The 24285-nt window shown below is 43.7% G+C and overlaps 1 protein-coding gene across 1 annotated transcript; it reads left to right on the forward strand.

Moving 5' to 3' along the window:
- Positions 1-20632, forward strand: vkorc1l1 (vitamin K epoxide reductase complex, subunit 1-like 1). Its single transcript, XM_084178847.1, has 3 exons — positions 1-298; positions 8200-8309; positions 15847-20632. The coding sequence occupies exons 1-3, from the start codon at positions 108-110 to the stop codon at positions 16071-16073; spliced, it is 528 nt and encodes a 175-aa protein (XP_084034973.1). The 5' UTR covers positions 1-107; the 3' UTR covers positions 16074-20632.
- Positions 20633-24285: the final 3653 nt, after the last annotated feature.

Here is a 24285-nt window from a genome sequence, read left to right on the forward strand (position 1 = left end):
CCTGCCCTGGTGGTGTGGGCGCGTCCTGACGCTGTTTCCACGTCGCAGTTCTCGTTGTCCCCAATGGTAAGCGGTTGCGTGTACGACTCTAGCTAGGCCGGAGAAAGATGGCGGCGCCCGTCCTGCGAGTGTCCACCCCTCGATGGGAAAGAATAGCCAGGCTCCTTGTTTGCGTCTTGGGCATATTGTTGTCCTTATACGCCTTTCATGTGGAAACTGAAAAGTCTAGAGACTCGAATTATCGGGCCATGTGCGACGTGAGCGATTCTATCAGCTGTTCAAAAGTCTTCACCTCCAGGTAAATTTTGAATTCAACAGCGGCGCCGAGTAGCAGCAGCGCTCTGAATGAGACGGGGCGGTTTTGTGGCATTGTGGGAACGGCTTTGCCAGCTGAACTGTCATTTTCTTCCCCGCATGCGCTCTTTTTTTAGTACATTTGCAATTTCTGTAAAAACTGCAATGGTTTTCGCCAAAAAAAAACGTACAAAAGTTACAATCAGAAGCTTGCTTACTATTGATAACAAACTTAGGCTGGCATGTTTTACTGTAGAAGCTAGTGTAGCTTTTTAGCCAAATTGCTAACGCTACTTATTCACCAGCCAGCAACTAACTAGCTAGCTACTAACTGGCTGTTTGTTTGCTAGATGCCAGGAAGTGGTGTTTTTTCATTTCAATGGATGCACATTTTACACACTTTGTTTTCCTCCAAACTTCATTATATTGCTAAATTAGCCAACTACCTAGCTAGCGAATACGGCGCCACCGCCGGCAGCAAACTATATTGGCTAGTTACTAAGTTAGCCTAGCTAGCTAGACGAAATCGGCGTAACCATTCAGCCCGTTTTGTGTAACTTGTCTAAACATGTGTGAATCAGCTGTCTAATCTAACGTTACCCATTAAATAAGTTGGATAGTACCTCAAGCACGTTTTCCAATATCTAAAACTGATTTAAAAAGCCAAACGGCAATGTTAGAAACTATAGGCTACATTTGTATAGGACCATTAACTATATCAAATATGGCCCATGGGGGCCTTGGATTCCGTCAATAAGATTAGTTGAATTGTCAGCTGTAGCTCAGTTGGTAGAGCATGGCGCTTGCAACGCCAGGGTTGTGGGTTCGTTTCCCACGGGGGGGCCAGTATGAAAAAATGTATGCACTCATTAACTGTAAGTCGCTCTGGATAAAAGCGTCTGCTAAATGACTAAAATGTAATACGTCAATGACAATATGAACAACCTGTTCCTTAGATTGGGGAAATGCATATAATTGTATATTGACAAAGCTGAAGTCACATGACCTGTTTGGATTTCATCCTTAGTTCACTTGTCATGTGCCCTAGTCCACGTGATTTTAGGGTAGCTACAAGGGTTATGTGAAATGCACACTCCTGTTTGATGTTTAAGGTGGACGGGCAATGTCAGGTCTCTGGGGGGGAATACAGGGACGAGATATTTCAGACGTGGTGCTGGAGTCATGAGAACAACACGTGATGAGACCATCAGTTTCTCAACCACACACTGCCTGCCGAAGGCCATCATGATGCTTTGAATAACACCCGACCTAAACCAGTTCATTTATAGTGGCATAATGTACAATATTTTGTCTCAAGAAGGAGCGTTTTTTTTTTTTTTTTTATAGCAAAGAGAGAAAAGAGACTGGATGCTCTTGGTCTGTGTGGCATCTCTGAACTGTATACAGAGGAACGATTTACATTTTAGTCATTTAGCAGACGCTAGGGTTAAGTGCCTTGCTCAAGGGGACATCGACAGATTTTTCACCTAGTCGGCTCGGGGATTAGAACCAGCGACCTTTCGGTTACTGGCACAATGCTCTTAACCACTAAGCTACCTGCCACCCTATAGGAAAGGAGGCCTATAGCCTTTACCATGTAGCATAACTGCTAGACCAGAACTGTTATAAATACTGCAGGACATTCGCCCAATAACCTTTGTTAGCATTCTTGGAAAAATCATTGTAATAGCTTCTTTAGGTGTCAGTGGCTTGCTCAGGTAGTCTTTTTAAGAGGCAGTATAACTGTCATGACATTTTCCCATCGGCTTTGAAAGGAATGGTTTCCATATTCCAAGTTGTTCACACAAGAATTCAGCTGGACTGCTCCATGGTTGTATAGGCCTGGCCTTTCCAGCTGGCCTTCTGAATGGTTGTATACAGTGCATTCGGGAAGTATTCAGACCCCTTCACTTTTTCCACATTGTTACGTTACAGCCTTATTCTAAAATGGATTAAATGAATGCTTTCCCTCAACAATCTACACACAATACCCCATAATGACAAAGCGAAAACAGGTCTTTAGACATTTTTGCAAATGTATAAAAAATAAAAAACAGATACCTTATGTACATAAGTATTCAGACCCTTTGCTATGAGACTTGAAATTGAGCTCAACTTGATTGAAGTCCACCTGTGGTAAATTCAATTGATTGGACATGATTTGGAAAGGCACACACCTGTCTATATAAGGTCCCACAGTTGACAGTGCATGTCAGAGCAAAAACCAAGCCATGAGGTCAAAGGAATTGTCCGTAGCGCTCCGAGACAGGATTGTGCCGAGGCACAGATCTGTGGAAAGGTACCAAAACATTTCTGCAGCATTGAAGGTCCCCAAGAACACAGTGGCCTCCATCATTCTTAAATGGAAGAAGTTTGGAACCACCAAGACTCTTCCTAGAGCTGGCTGCCCGGCCAAACTGAGCAATCGGGGGAGAAGGGCCTTGGTCAGGGAGGTGACCAAGAACCTGATGGTTACTCTGACAGAGCTCCAGAGTTCCCCTGTGGAGATGAGAGAACCTTCCAGAAGGACAACCATCTCTGCAGCACTCCACCAATCAGGCCTTTATGGTAGAGCAGCCAGACGGAAGCTACTACTCAGTAAAAGGCACATGACAGCCCGCTTGGAGTTTGCCAAAAGGCACCTAAAGGACTTTCAGACCATGAGAAGCAAGAATTTCTGGTCTGATGAAACCAAGATTGAACTCTTTGGCCTGAATGCCAAGTGTCACGTCTGGAGGAAACCTGGCACCATCCCCACGGTGAAGCATGGTGGTGGCAGCATCATGCTCTGTGGATGTTTTTCAGCGGCAGGGACTGGGAGACTAGTCAGGATCGAGGGAAAGATGAATGGAGCAACGTACAGAGAGATCCTTGATGAAAACCTGCTCCAGAGCACTCAGGACCTCAGACTGGAGCGAAAGTTCACCTTCCAACAGGACAACAACCCTAAGCACACAGCCAAGACAATGTAAGAGTGGCTTCGGGACAAGTCTCTGAATGTCCTTGAGTGGCCCAGCCAGAGCCCGGACTTGAAGCCGATCTGGAGAGACCTGAAAATAGCTGTGCAGCGACGCTCCCCATCCAACCTGACAGAGCTTGAGAGGATCTGCAGAGAAGAATGGGAGAAATTCCCCACAGCTGGCCTTCTCATGGTTGTATAGGCCTACCCACGGAGGCAACACCGATAAAGCATGATGGCAAAATGAAAAACAAAACTTAAGTGCTGTGAGCTGGTGACACTCTTGGCCCTAAAAGTAGTCCAAATAAACATTCAGTACTATATCTGTATTATTCTTTGCTGTTGACATTCAGAAACACTCTGGTTGAATTGGAGCTGGTAGGAAAGACACTGGTTGAATTGGAGTTGGTAGGAAAGACACTGGTTGAATTGGAGCTGGTAGGAAAGACACTCTGGTTGAATTGGAGCCGGTAGGAAATAAATGGGTCACATCTCTCTTGTTTACTGTTACAGGGATGTTGACGTTGTCATGAACTTATTGACTGTTACAGACCTCTTGATGAGCTATTGGGTAAAAGTGCGGTCTATGCAGTAGTGATGTTTATCTTGTAAAATTAGTGTGCATTTCGACCTCCCGGGTGGCGCAGCGGTCTAAGGCACTGTATCGCAGTGCTAGAGGCGTTACTACAGACCCGGGTTCATTCCCGGGCTGTGCCACAACCGACCGTGGCTGGGAGTCCCATAGGACGGCGCACAATTGGCCCAACGTCATCCGGGTTAGGGGAGGGTTTGGCCGGCGGGGCTTTACTTGGCTCATCGCGCTCTAGCGATTCCTTGTGGCGGGCCGGGTGCCTGCAGGCTGACCCCGGTCGCCAGTTGAACAGTTGTTTCCTCCGACACCTTGGTGCGGCTGGCTTCCGGGTTAAGCTGGCGGGTGTTAAGGAGCGCGGTTAGGCGGGTCATGTTTCGGAGGACGCATGACTCCACCTTCGCCTCTCCCAAGCCCGTTGGGCAGTTACAGCGATGAGACAAGATCAAAAAAGGGGGTAAAATACAAAAAATAAAATAATTCTATGTGCATTTCGTTACCCTCTTGCCAGAAACAGTCAACCCTGTCATTTTTCGAGTGAAACATTTTGGAGTCAGTTTACCTTGAAGTCTGCTGTCTGAAGGCTGGTTTGCCAGTTCAGGGCTTCCCTCTGAAGACGTGTAACCAGGACCAGTGCTTGTTGCGTCACTCAGGACTTCCAACGTACTTGGTTATCTTTCTTCTCTGTCATTTCCACTAACCAAGGAAACAGTGTGTTCAGTGAATGCCTGCTTTTTACTTTTATGGTTATAACTAGTAAATTACACAGTTTAGGCGACCTATTACACTGCCTTATCAGAATATAAGTTAGTATTGTAGACTCGTTTTATCATTTATAGTTGTAACTTGTAATTGACACCGTTTACGCTACCTAGCTATCACCTTATCAGAATCTAGACCAATAATACGCTACCTAGCTATCACCTTATCAGAATCTAGACCAATAATACGCTACCTAGCTATCACCTTATCAGAATCTAGACCAATAATACGCTACCTAGCTATCACCTTATCAGAATCTAGACCAATAATACGCTACCTAGCTATCACCTTATCAGAATCTAGACCAATAATACGCTACCTAGCTATCACCTTATCAGAATCTAGACCAATAATACGCTATCTAGCTATCACCTTATCAGAATCTAGACCAATAATACGCTACCTAGCTATCACCTTATCAGAATCTAGACCAGGGGTGTCAAACGTCCGGCCCGCGGGCCGGATCAGGCCCGCAAACGGGTTTAATCCGGCCCGCGAGATGATTTTGACAAAAAAAAGAAAAGAAAAAAAAGAGTACAAAATTTGTAAAGTATAAAAATGCGCTGCAATTTTTCTATAAAATAAACTGCTGTTCCAATTGCGTCCACTGGATGGCGCAATAGCAATTGTGTTAAGCAAGCAAACTGTTTATACCGGGGCAGAGCAAGTAGGTCAAGCACGTGCAGCCAATGAGCTACTTTGTTTTGCCCGCAATATTTATTATGGCTTCTACTTTTAACATTATGTGCTTTGGCACCCTCATTGCCCCAATATGTCTCTGTCAAAAAAGAGAAAAGTGGACGCAGAGTGCAGAGTGTTCCAAGAAAAATTGTCATCCTATTTATTCACGGAATTGAATGGAAAGCTGTATGTTTGGTGTGTTCAGAGCATGTTGCAGTGCTGAAAGAATATAACCTTCGTCGCCACTATGTGTCTTCATGCCGACAAATATGACAACTTTCAAGGACAGCGGAGATGAGAGAAGGTGAATGAACTGTTGGCGGGTCTGAAGAAACAGCAGTCTGTGTTTACTCACAGCCGAGACATCAGTGACGCTGCAGTGAAAGCTAGCTACCTCATTGCTAATGAAATCGCAGTGGCTTCAAAACCATTTAGTGAGGGTGAATTTGTAAAAACATGCATGATGAAGGCAGCGGAGATTGTGTGCCCTGAAAAGCGTCAGGCTTTTGTAAATATCAGCCTGACAAGAAACACAGTTGCAGACAGGATTTCCGATCTTTCAGTGGATTTGGACAGCCAGTTGAAGCAAAAAGTAAAGTCATTTATTGCGTTTTCGGTTGCAATTGATGAAAGCACGGACATTACAGATGTTGCACAACTGGCCATTTTCATCCGCGGAGTTGATGACACATTGACCGTCACCGAGGAGTTCGTGGAGTTGGTGCCGATGACAGATACAACGACAGCAGCTGATATTTTTACCGCACTCGTCGGCGCGCTGGACAGGGTCGGAGTGGACTGGTCCCGCGCTGTCAGCCTGGCTACAGATGGTGCGCCCTCAATGATCGGGAAAAAAGCAGGCGTTGTGACAAAGTTCAGAGAGAAAGTGCAATCTGCAAATGGAGGACGTGATTTTTTGACTTTTCACTGTATTTTGCACCAGGAGGCTTTGTGTTGCAAGTCATTAAAGATGGATAACGTCATGAAGGTGGTCATCCAAACTGTTAATTTCATCCGATCCAGAAGCCTGAATCACCGTCAGTTTGACAGCCTTCTCAGAGAGAAAGACCACATCTATGGCCTGCCATACCACACTGAGGTAAGATGGTTAAGCCGAGGTGCTGTGCGGAGGCGTTTCTTTGATTTACGAGAAGAAATTGAACAGTTCATGGAAGAAAAGGGCAAACCAGTGTTAGAATTTCATTCCGCAGAATGGATGCAGGACCTTGCATTTATGGTGGATGTTACAGAGCACCTGAATAACTTGAACAAACATCTGCAAGGGCGCAACAAAGTTGTCACGCAGTATTATGACAGCATATGTTCTTTCAAGTTGAAGCTGTCATTGTGGGAGACGCAACTTGCCGGTGGTGATGCAGCTCACTTCCCCTGTCTGAAAAATGTGTGCGCGACCCAACATGTGGCAGACATGAAGCGGTTCAAAGATAAAATAACGGGACTGTTACGGGAGTTTGAGCAACGCTTTCAGATGTATGTTTATATGTTTTTATGTTGATGTGCTATTGTTTTTAATTGATTTTATTTTATTTGTATATTTAACCTATTCTTGACTCTGTGGTTCTTGCACTTGTTTGGGGAACAGGATCTCATGATTTTTATCTACATTTCTGCCTGAGAAATGACACCCTGATATAGTTCTGTGATCTGTGATATACTTCTGTGAATCACTGAGGCATTGTGTGTTTGTGTGTTCTTTGTCCTCAGAACTTTCAAATAACTTGAGGTGTTTTATGATTAATAGTGATGTTGTGCTTTTGGACACTGTCCTCAGGCTCCAGCTTTATGTTTATATGTTTTTATGTTGTGCTATTGTTTTTAATTGTTTTTATTTTATTTGTATATTTAACCTATTCTTGACTCTGTGGTTCTTGCACTTGTTTGGGGAACAGGATGTCATTATTTTTATCTACATTTCTGCCTGAGAAATGACACCCTGATATAGTTCTGTGATCTGTGAAACAGTTCTGTTAATCACTGAGGCATTGTGTGTTTGTGTTCTTTTTCTTTAGAATTTTCAAATAAACTTGACGTGTTTTATGATTAATAGTGATGTTGTGCTTGTACTATTTTGGACACACTGTCCTCAGGCTCCAGCTTTATGTTGTATGTTGATCGTATTAAAACAAAGAAAACAATCTGAAGTTGTTTTTAAGTTATATATACCATGATTTTTCCAGTCCGGCCCACTTGGGAATAGATTTTCCTCCATGTGGCCCCTGAGCTAAAATGAGTTTGACACCCCTGATCTAGACCAATAATACGCTACCTAGCTATCACCTTATCAGAATCTAGACCAATAATACGCTACCTAGCTATCACCTTATCAGAATCTAGACCAATAATACGCTACCTAGCTATCACCTTATCAGAATCTAGACCAATAATACGCTACCTAGCTATCACCTTATCAGAATCTAGACCAATAATACGCTACCTAGCTATCACCTTATCAGAATCTAGACCAATAATACGCTACCTAGCTATCACCTTATCAGAATCTAGACCAATAATACGCTACCTAGCTATCACCTTATCAGAATCTAGACCAATAATACGCTACCTAGCTATCACCTTATCAGAATCTAGACCAATAATACGCTACCTAGCTATCACCTTATCAGAATCTAGACCAATAATACGCTACCTAGCTATCACCTTATCAGAATCTAGACCAATAATACGCTACCTAGCTATCACCTTATCAGAATCTAGACCAATAATACGCTACCTAGCTATCACCTTATCAGAATCTAGACCAATAATAGCTGGAGCTCCTTGGACATTTGTTTTTCGGGGTAATTAAATGTACTTGTCAATTTATCACTGCAATTCATCAACATCACGATTACCAACAAATGTCCATTTGTTTCTTCCAATTCCTCTCCCTGTGTAGGTGGGGTCGAGGATTTGGACTGTTGGGCTCGATCTTTGGAAACGACAGTGCAATGAACCAGCCAAACAGTGTCTACGGAATTGTATTTTATGTCTTTCAACTGTTACTAGGTAAGACTTTGTTTCCACAACCACAGGCTCATGCTATTCAAAGTATGGAGAGATTTTAGGTGGAGAAACAGATTTTTTTTCTGGATCAAAAGGGGGCACGGTCATCAGCGCGGCTTAATTTCAGAGAACATTTTAGAGGCCCCCATCCTGACGGTGTAGAGACATTTTAGCATTTTTAAGCCAATTTCCTGCTATTTTACAAATTTCTCTGTCGAGCTGAGAGAAAATGTTGCAGTTTTAAAGCAAATATCCTGCGATTCTACATTCTGCCATGGAGATGAGAGAATTTTGCAGTTTGCCAAATAAATGCATTTTAGGGGTGGTAAAACTTTTCAGTGTAAACTTAAATGACCAAAACCAGTTATAAAGTATGTAAAAAAAGATATTTGACCTATATATTTTTATACTATTAGATCATCTTTAAGAACTTATAAAAACTAGACAGTCAGGGAGAATCAAAAATTTAAAAAATGTATTAACATGGGGCCCCCCCATTTGATTTGAGTCACTCAGATAGCATAAGAACATGACGTAAGCCATGGTAAAATGTGTAGAATTGCAGGAAATTGGCTTTAAAACAGCTACATTTTTGTCTCTGCGGCCAAGAGGAGGGCCTTTAAAAACCTGCTAACCTACTAACTGACTGGTCTACGGGGCCTGGGGCCTACTAACTGACTGGTCTACGGGGCCTGGGGCCTACTAACTGACTGGTCTACGGGGCCTGGGGCCTACTAACTGACTGGTCTACGGGGCCTGGGGCCTACTAACTGACTGGTCTACGGGGCCTGGGGCCTACTGACTGACTGGTCTACGGGGCCTGGGGCCTACTGACTGACTGGTCTACGGGGCCTGGGGCCTACTGACTGACTGGTCTACGGGGCCTGGGGCCTACTAACTGACTAGTCTACGGGGCCTGGGGCCTACTGACTGACTGGTCTACGGGGCCTGGGGCCTACTAACTGACTGGTCTACGGGGCCTGGGGCCTACTGACTGACTGGTCTACGGGGCCTGGGGCCTACTAACTGACTGGTCTACGGGGCCTGGGGCCTACTGACTGACTGGTCTACGGGGCCTGGGGCCTACTAACTGACTGGTCTACGGGGCCTGGGGCCTACTAACTGACTGGTCTACGGGGCCTGGGGCCTACTAACTGACTGGTCTACGGGGCCTGGGGCCTACTAACTGACTGGTCTACGGGGCCTGGGGCCTACTAACTGACTGGTCTACGGGGCCTGGGGCCTACTGACTGACTGGTCAACGGGGCCTGGGGCCTACTAACTGACTGGCCTACTAACTGACTGGTCTACGGGGCCTGGGGCCTACTGACTGACTGGTCTACGGGGCCTGGGGCCTACTAACTGACTGGTCTACGGGGCCTGGGGCCTACTGACTGACTGGTCTACGGGGCCTGGGGCCTACTAACTGACTGGTCTACGGGGCCTGGGGCCTACTAACTGACTGGTCTACGGGGCCTGGGGCCTACTAACTGACTGGTCTACGGGCCTGGGGCCTACTAACTGACTGGTCTACGGGGCCTGGGGCCTACTAACTGACTGGTCTACGGGGCCTGGGGCCTACTAACTGACTGGTCTACGGGGCCTGGGGCCTACTAACTGACTGGTCTACGGGGCCTGGGGCCTACTAACTGACTGGTCTACGGGGCCTGGGGCCTACTAACTGACTGGTCTACGGGGCCTGGGGCCTACTAACTGACTGGTCTACGGGGCCTGGGGCCTACTAACTGACTGGTCTACGGGGCCTGGGGCCTACTAACTGACTGGTCTACGAGGCCTGGGGCCTACTAACTGACTGGTCTACGGGCCTGGGGCCTACTAACTGACTGGTCTACGGGGCCTGGGGCCTACTGACTGACTGGTCTACGGGGCCTGGGGCCTACTAACTGACTGGTCTACGGGCCTGGGGCCTACTAACTGACTGGTCTACGGGCCTGGGGCCTACTGACTGACTGGTCTACGGGCCTGGGGCCTACTAACTGACTGGTCTACGGGCCTGGGGCCTACTAACTGACTGGTCTACGGGCCTGGGGCCTACTAACTGACTGGTCTACGGGCCTGGGGCCTACTAACTGACTGGTCTACGGGGCCTGGGGCCTACTAACTGACTGGTCTACGGGGCCTGGGGCCTACTAACTGACTGGTCTACGGGGCCTGGGGCCTACTAACTGACTGGTCTACGAGGCCTGGGGCCTACTAACTGACTGGTCTACGGGCCTGGGGCCTACTAACTGACTGGTCTACGGGGCCTGGGGCCTACTGACTGACTGGTCTACGGGGCCTGGGGCCTACTAACTGACTGGTCTACGGGCCTGGGGCCTACTAACTGACTGGTCTACGGGCCTGGGGCCTACTGACTGACTGGTCTACGGGCCTGGGGCCTACTAACTGACTGGTCTACGGGCCTGGGGCCTACTAACTGACTGGTCTACGGGGCCTGGGGCCTACTAACTGACTGGTCTACGGGCCTGGGGCCTACTAACTGACTGGTCTACGGGGCCTGGGGCCTACTAACTGACTGGTCTACGGGCCTGGGGCCTACTAACTGACTGGTCTACGGGGCCTGGGGCCTACTAACTGACTGGTCTACGGGGCCTGGGGCCTACTAACTGACTGGTCTACGGGGCCTGGGGCCTACTGACTGACTGGTCTACGGGGCCTGGGGCCTACTAACTGACTGGTCTACGGGGCCTGGGGCCTACTAACTGACTGGTCTACGGGGCCTGGGGCCTACTAACTGACTGGTCTACGGGGCCTGGGGCCTACTAACTGACTGGTCTACGGGGCCTGGGGCCTACTGACTGACTGGTCTACGGGGCCTGGGGCCTACTAACTGCTTTGCCACCTGGTGCTGTGCTGCCTCAGAACAAGAGGCCCTTTAACCCAGTTTACTACACGCTGATTTGACTAACACAACAGTGGTGAGCGAAACGTACTGTGAGGCAGTGTGGTTAGATTGAACATGTCTATACAGTGCATTCGGAAAGTATTCAGACCCCTTCACTTTTTCCACATTTTGTTACGTTAGTCTTATTCTAAAATTGATATAATTCATTTTTTTCCTCATCAATCTACACACAATACCCCATAATGACAAAGCAAAAACAGGTTGCAAATGTATTAAAAATAAAAAACAGAAATACCTTATTTACGTAAGTATTCAGACCCTTTGCTATGAGACTCGAAATTTAGCTCAGGTGCATCCTGTTTCCATTGATCATCCTTGGGATGTTTCTACAACTTGACTGGAGTCCACATGTGGTAAATTCAATTGATTGGACATTATTTGGTTTCTGTTGCTCCAAATTCTTGTGACTTGTTTAACACATGACATTAGAATTTCCCCTGTTAACTAAAAACCGATAGCTTTAACCTCATCCTGTAGCATTCCTGCCCCTTGTACAATATGGTATAGTATGGTACGGTATGGTACGGTATAGTACGGTACGTATAGTATAGTATGGTATGGTACAGTATGGTACGGTATAGTATGGTACAGTATGGTACGGTATGGTATGATACAGTATGGTATGGTACGTATAGTATAGTATGGTACAGTATAGTATGGTATAGTATGGTACAGTATAGTATGGTATAGTATAGTATGGTATAGTATGGTATGGTATAGTATGGTATGGTACAGTATAGTATGGTACGGTATGGTATGGTACGGTATAGTATGGTACAGTATAGTATGGTATAGTATGGTATGGTACAGTATAGTATGGTACGGTATGGTATGGTACAGTATAGTATGGTACAGTATAGTATGGTATGGTATAGTATGGTATGGTACAGTATAGTATGGTATGGTACAGTATAGTATGGTACGGTATAGTATGGTACGGTATGGTATGGTATGGTACGGTATGGTATGGTATAGTATAGTATGGTATAGTACGGTACAGTATGGTACGGTATAGTATGGTACGGTATAGTATAGTATAGTATGGTATGGTACGGTATAGTATGGTATAGTATGGTATGGTATGGTACAGTATAGTATGGTATGGTATAGTATAGTATGGTACGGTATAGTACGGTATAGTATGGTATGGTACGGTATAGTATAGTATAGTATGGTACGGTATAGTACGGTATGGTATAGTATAGTATGGTACGGTATGGTATAGTATGGTATAGTATAGTATGGTACAGTATGGTATGGTACGGTATATTATAGTATGGTACGGTATAGTATAGTATGGTATGGTACGGTATAGTACGGTATGGTATAGTATGGTACAGTATGGTACGGTATGGTACGGTATAGTATGGCATAGTATGGTACGGTATGGTACGGTATAGTATAGTATGGTACGGTATGGTACGGTATAGTATAGTATGGTATGGTATGGTATAGTATGGTATAGTATGGTATAGTATAGTATGGTACGGTATAGTATAGTATGGTATGGTATGGTATAGTATAGTATGGTACGGTATGGTATGGTATAGTATGGTATGGTATGGTATAGTATGGTATGGTACGGTATGGTATGGTACAGTATAGTATGGTACGGTATGGTATGCTATGGTATGGTATGGTACGGTATGGTATGGTATAGTATGGTACGGTACAGTATAGTATGGTACGGTATGGTACGGTATAGTATGGTACAGTATGGTACGGTATGGTATGGTATGCTATGGTACGGTATGCTATGGTACGGTATAGTACGTTACGGTATGGTACGGTATAGTATGGTACAGTATGGTACGGTATGGTATAGTATGGTACGGTATAGTACGGTATGGTATGGTATAGTATGGTATGGTATAGTATGGTACGGTATGGTACGGTATAGTATGGTACGGTATGGTATGGTATGGTACAGTATAATATGGTACGGTATGGTACATTATGGTACAGTATATTACGGTATAGTATGGTACGGTATAGTATGGTACGGTATAGTATGGTATGGTATAGTATGGTATAGTATAGTATGGTATGGTATAGTATGGTACGGTATAGTACGGTATAGTATAGTATGGTATAGTATGGTACGGTATAGTACGGTATGGTATAGTATAGTATAGTATGGTACGGTATTGTACGGTATAGTATGGTATGGTATGGTACGGTATGGTATGGTACGGTATAGTATGGTACGGTATGCTATGGTACGGTATAGTATGGTATGGTACGGTATGGTATGGTACGGTATAGTATGGTACGGTATGCTATGGTACGGTATAGTATGGTATGGTACGGTATAGTATGGTACAGTATAGTACGTTACGGTATGGTACGGTATAGTATGGCACAGTATGGTATGGTATGGTACATTATGGTACGGTATAGTATGGTACGGTATAGTATGGTATGGTACGGTATAGTATGGTATAGTATAGTATGGTATGGTATAGTATGGTACGGTATAGTACGGTATAGTATGGTATGGTATAGTATGGTACGGTATAGTACGGTATGGTATAGTATGGTATGGTACGGTATAGTATAGTATGGTACGGTATGGTATGGTATAGTATGGTATGGTATAGTATGGTACGGTATAGTACGGTATAGTATAGTATGGTACGGTATGGTACGGTATGGTATGGTATGGTACGGTATGGTATGGTATAGTATGGTATAGTATGGTACAGTATAGTATGGTACGGTATGGTATGGTACAGTATAGTATGGTACAGTATGGTACGGTATGGTATGGTATGGTATAGTATGGTACGGTATGGTATGATATGGTATAGTATGGTACAGTATGGTACGGTATGGTATGGTATGGTATAGTATGGTACGGTATGGTATGATATGGTATGGTATGGTACAGTACAGTACGGTACGGTATGGTATGGTACGGTATGGTATGGTACGGTATAGTATGGTATAGTATGGTATGGTATGGTACAGTATAGTATGGTACAGTATGGTATGGTACGGTATGGTATGCTATGGTATGGTACAGTATGGTATGGTATGGTACGGTATGCTATGGTACGGTATGGTATGGTATAGTATGGTACGGTATGGTATGGTACAGTATGGTATGGTATAGTATGGTATGGTACGGTATGGTATGGTACGGTATGCTATGGTACGGTATAGTACGTTACGGTATGGTACGGTATAGTATAGTACAGTATAATATGGTACGGTATGGTACATTATGGTACAGTATATTACGGTATAGTATGGTATGGTATGGTACGGTATAGTATGGTATAGTATAGTATGGTATTGTATGGTACGGTATAGTATGGTATGGTATAGTATAGTATGGTATGGTACGGTATGGTACGGTATAGTATGGTATGGTACGGTATAGTATGGTATAGTATGGTACGGTATAGTATGGTATGGTACGGTATAGTATAGTATGGTATGGTACGGTATGGTATAGTATGGTACGGTATAGTATGGTACGGTATAGTATGGTACAGTATGGTATGGTATGGTACGGTATAGTATGGTACAGTATGGTATGGTACAGTATTTGTGAGAACTATGTTGGTCCCTGTCACCTCTAATGTAATTTCAGCACTATGAATAGAAGCCTGATCCAGAACCAGAAGGTGTCTGTTTAGAACGTCCTCTACACTAGAACACCTGTCCTCCTCCTTCCTCTAACGACGTTCCTGTGTCCTGTCATTCATCTAGCTCACTGGTTCATTGTCTTAAGCAGATCTGGGTTCAAACACTATTTGCTGCCATTTTGCTGGGCTTGATTTAGCTTGCCTGGCTTAATCGCCCAATAGAAGAGTCCCCAAAACTGCAAACTCCACCCATGTGGCACTACAGGCAGGCTAGAGCAAACGCATGAAAGTATTTGAAAGATTTTCAAATAGTATTTTGAACCCAGGTCTGGTCTTAAGATGTCCATCTCTTCAGCTGAAGGGTGCAGCCAGAGATTTGTGGTGGTCAGTGGTTACTCACTAGAGCTAGCTTACAATGAGGGGCCTATGGGCTGCATAGCACAGACGCCACCACTAATGGGTGATGGGTCACCTGACGGATGAGTCCCAAATGGCACCCTATTCCCTATATAGTGTACTACTTTTGACCAGAGTCCAATGGGCCCTGATCAAAAGGAATGCACTATATAGGGAGTAGGCTGCCATTTGGAACGCATTGTCTATCTGAAAAACTCTTATCCCTCCGAGACCCTTGTTACTTTCAACAGCTGGGGGCTCAGATTTAAAGGTCAGAAAGATGGCCAGGTGTCCAATCTCTGTATTTATATTTGTGATCGTCAAGCATGACAAATAGGTAAATATGTCAGTTAAGTGCCAAGCCTTAAAGCTGACTGCCTCTCATACAAGGTCACCTGAGGAGGGCGCGGAACTTATTCCTCCCTGATTATTACAAGGTCCAGGCATTTTATGACCACCATTTTATCCAATACTCTTGCTTTGGTCTTTTTCAACGTAGTAGTGTTTGTCAAAGTGATTTATATTTCTTCACTGCTAGCCTCGCTCGGCATATCTTACTTGCTTATTTGTACACGTCATGTCAGTAGCCTAAGCCCCTGCTCTCTCTCTCTCTGGTTGGTTACAGGAATCACCGTGAGTGCGATGGCTGCCCTGATCCTCATGACGACGTCCATCCTATCGGTGATGGGCTCTCTCTACCTGGGCTACATCCTCTACTTTGTCCTCAAGGACTTCTGCGTCATCTGTATCACCACATATGCACTGAACTTCATTCTCTTTATGCTCAACTACAAGCGACTGGTTTACTTGAACGAGGCCTGGAAGCAGCAGCTTCCGGTCAAACAGGACTAAAATGGGGGTGGAAAATACAATACGTGGAAAATATAACAAAAAAAAAATAGTAATGTGACCTCTTGAACAGAACATTTTGACTTGCCACCAGGAGACCTTGCTTCCAAAACAATGTTTATTCTGCTGTGTGTTATTAAAAAAAATGTTTAAAAAAAAAACAAGAAGACGACCAAAAAAACTAAAACATGTCCGGGCGAGACATCTCAAGTTCATTGTTGCAGAAATGATGGAAGGATTTTAAAACGGGGGAAAAAAATCTCTTCAATTTTTTTTATTTGTGTTTTTATTTATGCTCCCCTTACACATAATAAGCAAGCAGGAACGCAAAGGCAGAATATCCAGTCTTCACTGTGAACGATGAGAGGACGGGACACCCCTCTTGAACAAAAAGGACCAGAACATGGAAGAAAACTGGGACTTTTTTAAAAGGCCTATACTTGAAATAGATAGGAACGACCTGTTCCTGCACACCTGGACCGGCTCCGGAGGCTAGCTGCAACGTTACTACGACCTGAGCGGAACTGAATAATGGGTCAGAATACAAAATGCATGATCGTGGGGATTATAATCGTACAGTTGGCATCATAGCTAGGATTCCATGAGGAGAGCGAAACGGTTAAAACTCAACACCATACAGAATCGTGTTTTTTTTTTTTTTTTTTTTTTTACGTTTACACTTTACAGCAAGTTTGTTTTGTCTTTTGATAGGACCACTAATATTAAACACGGGCGAATGTGAGAAACTGTGTAAATCAGACAGTTGTTTCTTTTTGTCTTTTTTTTTTTATTCTGTAAATAGCTGCTGAGCAATATTCCAGGTTAGATTGTGGTTGACATAGACTTTAAGTTAAAAAAAAATATATTAACATGTTAGAAAGAAATCACAAAATGAGGAACAAAGAAGTGACTGAAGTCAAGTCGTCATCTAGGTGAATTAAGTCAGTCTGAAGATGTTTTGCAGTCAGTGTGGCACATCTTTAATTTCCTGTAACCCCAAGCGATGCATGCTGCACAGAGTTGCGTTGATTCATGTGCTCACTGATCACTTTCTTTAATCTCTTTCTCAGAAGTCTTTAACTCACTGAGGTCACAAAGCATATGATATGTCCTTCCTCAGTCTTCAGAGCAGGGTTGTGTTCATTAGGCAACGCAACGTTTTCATTTGTAAGTCGCTCTGGATAAGAGCGTCTGCTGAATGATGTAAATGTGAAAAATAACGTTTTGCACTGGGAAATGAAAATGAGGGTTTCTTATAGGCTGGTTAGCTGACAATGTCACGAAAACAATGCGCGCGCGTCATTGGGCCAGAAGACCGTGTTGTGAGTCTGGGATGGGCAGATGGTTAGCAACAATGACATGCAGCTGCCATGTGGGGAATCGTAGGTGGCTCGTTTCAGTTAGTTTTATCTTGTTCTTGATAGCATAGTCTTGTTTTGAGGTGTTTTGACTGATGTCACATCTATGCTAAAATTTGCTAGCTAACTAACCAATAACTGTAACAATGTACTTGAGTCAAGTGCTCATTGTGCAAATATATTTATGTTTTCAATAAACATTGGCGACGAAATATAGATTGTGTCAACAATCTAAGCCAACCCCCGTCTGTTTTGACCCATAGTTGCGCAGTTTTGACGCTAAACAACCAACCCTTCTATTGTCCGGGGAGTTCCCCGTTTCAGTCGGTTTTCTTCGGTCTCTGGTGCCTAATGAACATGACCCTAGTTAATTTCTTCTCTGCCAAGATGACGTCTTCCTCTACAATGCACTTCCCTGTCTTCTTCATTATGTGTGAAAAGCGTTCCTGACATGCTACTGGACCAGCGGGATCCATGAAGACTTATGTGCCTGAAAGAGAATTCCCTTTATTTGGTTGGGTGGAGGGGTGTATGTAAATGAGACGGGAATTCCCTTTATTGGGTGCAGGGGTATATGTAAATATTTCACCACTCCCCCCCCCCCTCATTGTCTCACCATTTTTACAAACTAAATTGTGTACTTAAAATGCCCTCACCCCTCTCGTGTATAGTGTAATGATACGGTAGCACAGGCTGCGAAACTAACTGTGATTGTCAGCTCAACGGTGGCAGTAGTAGTAGTAGTAGTAGTAGTAGTAGTAGTAGTAGTAGTAGTAGTAGTAGTAGTAGTAGTAGTAGTAGTAGTAGTAGTAGTAGTAGTAGTAGTAGTAGTAGTAGTAGTAGTAGTAGTAGTAGTAGTAGTAGGCCATTCCGTTAAGGAAAACTCTTAGGCATTTTTGCAGGTTACGGTTGTCGATTTGAGTAATAAGGTTCAGTCTCTCTCTTTAGTGTTACAACAGCACTATCTGTACCTACACTTTGGGGAAGGAAACCACACAGTACTTGGTGTCCTTACCACTACCTCTCAGTATTGCCCAAGGTGTGTGAAACAACCCAAGCCCGTTGGATCGTCCAGCGCCAAGGGAAGCAGAGTGGCCGATAGATCAGCTTAAAGCCATTCAAACCCGAAGTTTGTTGGTGAAGTTACTATCCAGATTCATGGGTAGTGGAACATCCCCTGGCTCACATTGAACAATCTCATTGATACTGTTTTAGATGGGCACTCAAACACAGACAGCTACACCACGTATTGGCACATTTTTTACACCGGTTGGTTTTATGATACGGTGTCCTTTGTACAAGATGGTCAGCGTCTCATGTCCCTATGTGTCTATCATCATGGAATGCAAATTTCTAATAGAAAAGGGGCACTTGTTTCATAATGGCAGAGGTCTAAACGAAGATGGTGGTGGTTGATGATGATGCAAATGACTGCTTCCTGAATGTTAAAGCACGCCAGGCCATCAGTTGTGAATGGTGGGTTTTGCATGATGGAATATGAGGTACTTATTGGTTACATATTGTCTGCATTGTAACTCACTCACTAGCGCTGAACAAGGTTTTCGACACACACAAAAAAAAATTACTGTATTGCCCTGTTGCATCAGAATTTTAGCAGCGATACGCTCACTGAGGTCTTTGGGACGAGATGCCATTTTGTGCACGATGATGCCGATCAGGTCTAAAGCGCCACTCCCAGAGGTTGATTTACAGTGATCTGGTTGTACACTAAAGACTTCCCTAGGGGTTACTCACGGAGTCCATGTTGGCAGCCATCGTATAGGTCCTAAAGTCGGTGCAACCAACTTTAAATAGACGTAATAATAGTCCCACAGTTACTCTGTTCCAGAGAGGTGGGTGGAGTGTGTTTGGTTTATTGAGTCACACAAGTCAAAGTCCCTAAAAAAAAGTATCTTGTTGAATGTGTTCCTATTGCTAACCTGTTGAACGACGAGTCAACACATTTCATGTATTATTTTGTACACGTATTAATCAAATCAACAGAAATACAGCTAAATGTATAATAAACCCTCGCCTAATCTTTAATCCACGAGTCCTGTTCATAAAGTGTTGAATACATTCTAAAATGTCCCAAGATTTAGAACCATGACAGTCGTGTTCACTGCATCAACAAATGCCATCAAAAGTGCCTTCTGTTGGATCACGGGGCCTTGAGCGGTTAAAGAGAGACCGTAAAATAAAGCCTTGTGAAAGTGACGAACGCTGACAGTGATTGGCTCTCCTGCTTGCCTTCCTAAATATGTATTTCTGATCATTGGACCCCACCACCAACCCACTTGTCAATATCCACAGCATTCTGTAGATATCCTGGGTGCCAGTCTGTTAATGCTGTCTTGCCAACTCCTTATGGAAATGTCATGGCTTGGCAATGGAGTTGGTAAAAGCACTAACAGATCAGAGGCCAGGGGTGTAATCATTACGCTGATTCCTTTGCAAAATGTTTTATCAAACTGTTTACGCCAAACGGAGAGCGCAAACGAGTTTCTATTGGACAAATCCAGATAGATCTCTCCACGTGTCTTTCCATTTGCTCTGTTTGGTTCTTAAACGGTAAACGGTTTCTGTAATGAATCCATCCCAGGCTACCCTATAAACTACGTGGGGTAGAAATTACTCACCAAAAAGCCCTGTCTTGTATTTAAACAGTTATTAATGTTTATTTTATTTAGTCAACTTTATTTTCACTAAATGTTAATCTTTAATTTATGTTATTGGAGTAAGAGGACACTTGTTTCTGCTATAAAATACATTTGTCAGAACTACAAGATTGTAAAGTTCGTATTTCCTTCTCTGTGACTTTGTGTGAATGGACTCCATTGGTAACGACACCTTTTAGCTGTATAGACAACATCCTGGGTTATTTTAGTAGAACAATATTGGAGGTCTAGGAATCCATGTGTCAGCGTCAAATTTATTTTCAATCAAGTTTGTTTGTGGGAGGAATACTGTAGGTTTGCTTCTGCATTTGCCAAATAATAAGTTGGACAAATGCTGTATTTTCTTACATGGGGAAAAAAGTGTTACGTGAATGGTAGATTGGATGGGTACAGAGAAACGATCGGATGAAATCGACTATTTGATTAACTTGTGAGAAACTGTTGCGAAAGTTGACACTACAGTGAACATTTTAAATTGTGTCATTGTCGTGTGGAAATGGTCTACCATTAAAACATTCCATCTGAAGTGACTTTGCTGTGCCTCTTCTTGTAACATCTCACTCTTGAATTAATATTTCACAAAATATGTAACCAAAAACACAACATGTAATCTTGGCAACCAGAACAAAATCAATGTTAAGGCTGTCACTCAAAATGTAACATTGTTTGGTGTTAAAAATAACTAATACTTTGAGAGGATCTCTTTAAAATGCATTTGATTGATAATACAAACAATTTCCTGTAGTATTCAACGCCATATATTCAGGCTTTGTAGAAACCGGTCAATGTTAGGGGGGTTATAGATGCCGCAAAGCACTGGGATGGTAACGTCAAGGTTTACAGTATAAAAGGGAAAGGATCGACTGGTAAGGATGGTTTTATGCTTTAATGTGGACTACCCAAGGCTATATTGAAGAATCTCTACAGTTCATTATCTAGGACGTAAGGAACTAAATTACACCTGAGGGGTATCCTACGAAGCAAGCTAGATCTACTCAGGGTTTTCTAAGGCTGGCTTCACATTCCAGCTCAGGCTTCATCCGTACTAAAACGGTGGATATTGCTCGTTCGCCTACGGCTAACTCAAGCAGGCTTGTAACTGCGCATGCATGTCGCACATGGGCTTGTCGAACACCTAACTTAACAATGCTGAAACATCAAACCATTGACAAATCAGTGCCAAAATCAAAATGGTTATTGGTTACGTTTGAGTCATTTAGCAGACGTCCTCAACCCTGATTCGTAGTACAGGCCTCAGGCAGAATGTTAGGGATGATTGGAATGTTCCGAAAACAAAGACTGATTGTTGACAAGGTAGCGCCCAATATCTGGCATGCTAAACTCCATAACCACCCCAAAACCACCAATAATACTGATGCTGATGATGAGAATTAGGCCATTTAATTTGACGAAAGTGCATAGATTGTCAAGTCAGAGCACAGTATATGTTTCTTAGTTTATATATAAAATCAAGGTTATAAATACAGTGGGGGAAAAAAGTATTTAGTCAGCCACCAATTGTGCAAGTTCTCCCACTTAAAAAGATGAGAGGCCTGTAATTTTCATCATAGGTACACGTCAACTATGACAGACAAATTGAGAAAAAGAAATCCAGAAAATCACATTGTAGGATTTTTTATGAATTTATTTGCAAATTATGGTGGAAAATAAGTATTTGGTCAATAACAAAAGTTTCTCAATACTTTGTTATATACCCTTTGTTGGCAATGACACAGGTCAAACGTTTTCTGTAAGTCTTCACAAGGTTTTCACACACTGTTGCTGGTATTTTGGCCCATTCCTCCATGCAGATCTCCTCTAGAGCAGTGATGTTTTGGGGCTGTCGCTGGGCAACACGGACTTTCAACTCCCTCCAAAGATTTTCTATGGGGTTGAGATCTTGAGACTGGCTAGGCCACTCCAGGACCTTGAAATGCTTCTTACGAAGCCACTCCTTCGTTGCCCGGGCGGTGTGTTTGGGATCATTGTCATGCTGAAAGACCCAGCCACGTTTCATCTTCAATGCCCTTGCTGATGGAAGGAGGTTTTCACTCAAAATCTCACGATACATGGCCCCATTCATTCTTTCCTTTACACGGATCAGTCGTCCTAGTCCCTTTGCAGAAAAACAGCCCCAAAGCATGATGTTTCCACCCCCATGCTTCACAGTAGGTATGGTGTTCTTTGGATGCAACTCAGCATTCTTTGTCCTCCAAACACGACGAGTTGAGTTTTTACCAAAAAGTTATATTTTGGTTTCATCTGACCATATGACATTCTCCCAATCCTCTTCTGGATCATCCAAATGCACTCTAGCAAACTTCAGACGGGCCTGGACATGTACTGGCTTAAGCAGGGGGACACGTCTGGCACTGCAGGATTTGAGTCCCTGGCGGCGTAGTGTGTTACTGATGGTAGGCGTTGTTACTTTGGTCCCAGCTCTCTGCAGGTCATTCACTAGGTCCCCCCCGTGTGGTTCTGGGATTTTTGCTCACCGTTCTTGTGATCATTTTGACCCCACGGGGTGAGATCTTGCGTGGAGCCCCAGATCGAGGGAGATTATCAGTGGTCTTGTATGTCTTCCATTTCCTAATAATTGCTCCCACAGTTGATTTCTTCAAACCAAGCTGCTTACCTATTGCAGATTCAGTCTTCCCAGCCTGGTGCAGGTCTACAATTTTGTTTCTGGTGTCCTTTGACAGCTCTTTGGTCTTGGCCATAGTGGAGTTTGGAGTGTGACTGTTTGAGGTTGTGGACAGGTGTCTTTTATACTGATAACAAGTTCAAACAGGTGCCATTAATACAGGTAACGAGTGGAGGACAGAGGAGCCTCTTAAAGAAGAAGTTACAGGTCTGTGACAGCCAGAAATCTTGCTTGTTTGTAGGTGACCAAATACTTATTTTCCACCATAATTTGCAAATAAATTCATAAAAAATCCTACAATGTGATTTTCTGGATTTTATTTCTTCAATTTGTCTGTCATAGTTGACGTGTACCTATGATGAAAATTACAGGCCTCTCTCATCTTTTTAAGTGGGAGAACTTGCACAATTGGTGGCTGACTAAATACTTTTTTCCCCCAATGTATTTGAAGCCTTTAAGTTGAACCAGCAAGTATTCAATCCCTATCGTGGAGGTTTAGCGTTACAGACTTATTGAAATGTAAAGGCAATGTTAGCGGAGACTGCATTCACGGTAAACGCTGCATACACTGCATTCGGAAAGTATTTAGACCCCTTGACTTTTTCCACATTTTGTTAAGTTACAGCCTTATTCTAAAATTGATTAACTAATGTTCCTCAATCTACACACAATACCCCATAATACCAAAGTGAAAACAGGTTTTTAGACATTTTTGCTAATTTACACAAAAATTTAAAAAACTAAATACCTTATTCACATAAGTATTCAGACCCTTTGCTATGAGACTTGAAATTAAGCTCGGGTGCATCCTGTTTCCATTGATCATCCTTGAGATGTTTCTACAACTTTACCTGTGGTAAATTCATCTGATTGGACATGATTTGGAAAGGCACACACCTGTCTATATAAGGTCCCACAGTTGACAGTGCATGTCAGAGCAAAAACCAAGCCATGAGATCTGAGACAGGATTGTGTCGAGGCACAGATCGGGGGAAGGGTGCCAAAAAATGTCTGCAGCATTGAAGGTCCCAAAGAACACAGTGGCCTCCATCATTCTTAAATGGAAAAAGTTTGGAACCACCAAGACTTCCTAGAGTTGGCTGCCCGACCAAACTGAGCAATTGGGGGAGAAGGGCCTTGGTCAGGGAGGTGACCAAGAACCTGATGGTCACTCTGACAGAGCTCCAGAGTTCCTCTGTGGAGATGGGAGAACCTTCCAGAAGGACAACCATCTCTGCAGCACTCCACCAATCAGGCCTTTATGATAGAGTGGCCAGACGGAAGCTACTACTCAGTAAAAGGCACGACAGCCCGCTTGGAGTTTGCCAAAAGGCACCTAAAGGACTCTCTGACCATGAGAAACAAGATTCTCTGGTCTGATTAAACAAAGATTGAACTCTTTGGCCTGAATGCCAAGCGTCACGTCTGGAGAAAACCTGGCACCATCCCTACGGTGAAGCATGGTGGTGTCAGCGTCATGCTGTGGGGATGTTTTTCAGCGGCAGGGACTGGGAGACTAGTCAGGATCGAGGGAA

This window comes from Coregonus lavaretus (assembly GCF_964263955.1).
Source record: "Coregonus lavaretus genome assembly, chromosome: 15".
In the NCBI taxonomy this organism is placed as follows: Eukaryota; Metazoa; Chordata; class Actinopteri; order Salmoniformes; family Salmonidae; genus Coregonus; species Coregonus lavaretus.

Coding starts and splice junctions, on each gene's coding strand:
- vkorc1l1 (XM_084178847.1), top strand. CDS start 108: ATGGCGGCGCCCGTCCTGCGAGTGTCCACCCCTCGATGGGAAAGAATA. Junction 299..8,199: donor TCAAAAGTCTTCACCTCCAG/GTAAATTTTGAA, acceptor CTCCCTGTGTAG/GTGGGGTCGAGGATTTGGAC. Junction 8,310..15,846: donor TGTCTTTCAACTGTTACTAG/GTAAGACTTTGT, acceptor GGTTGGTTACAG/GAATCACCGTGAGTGCGATG.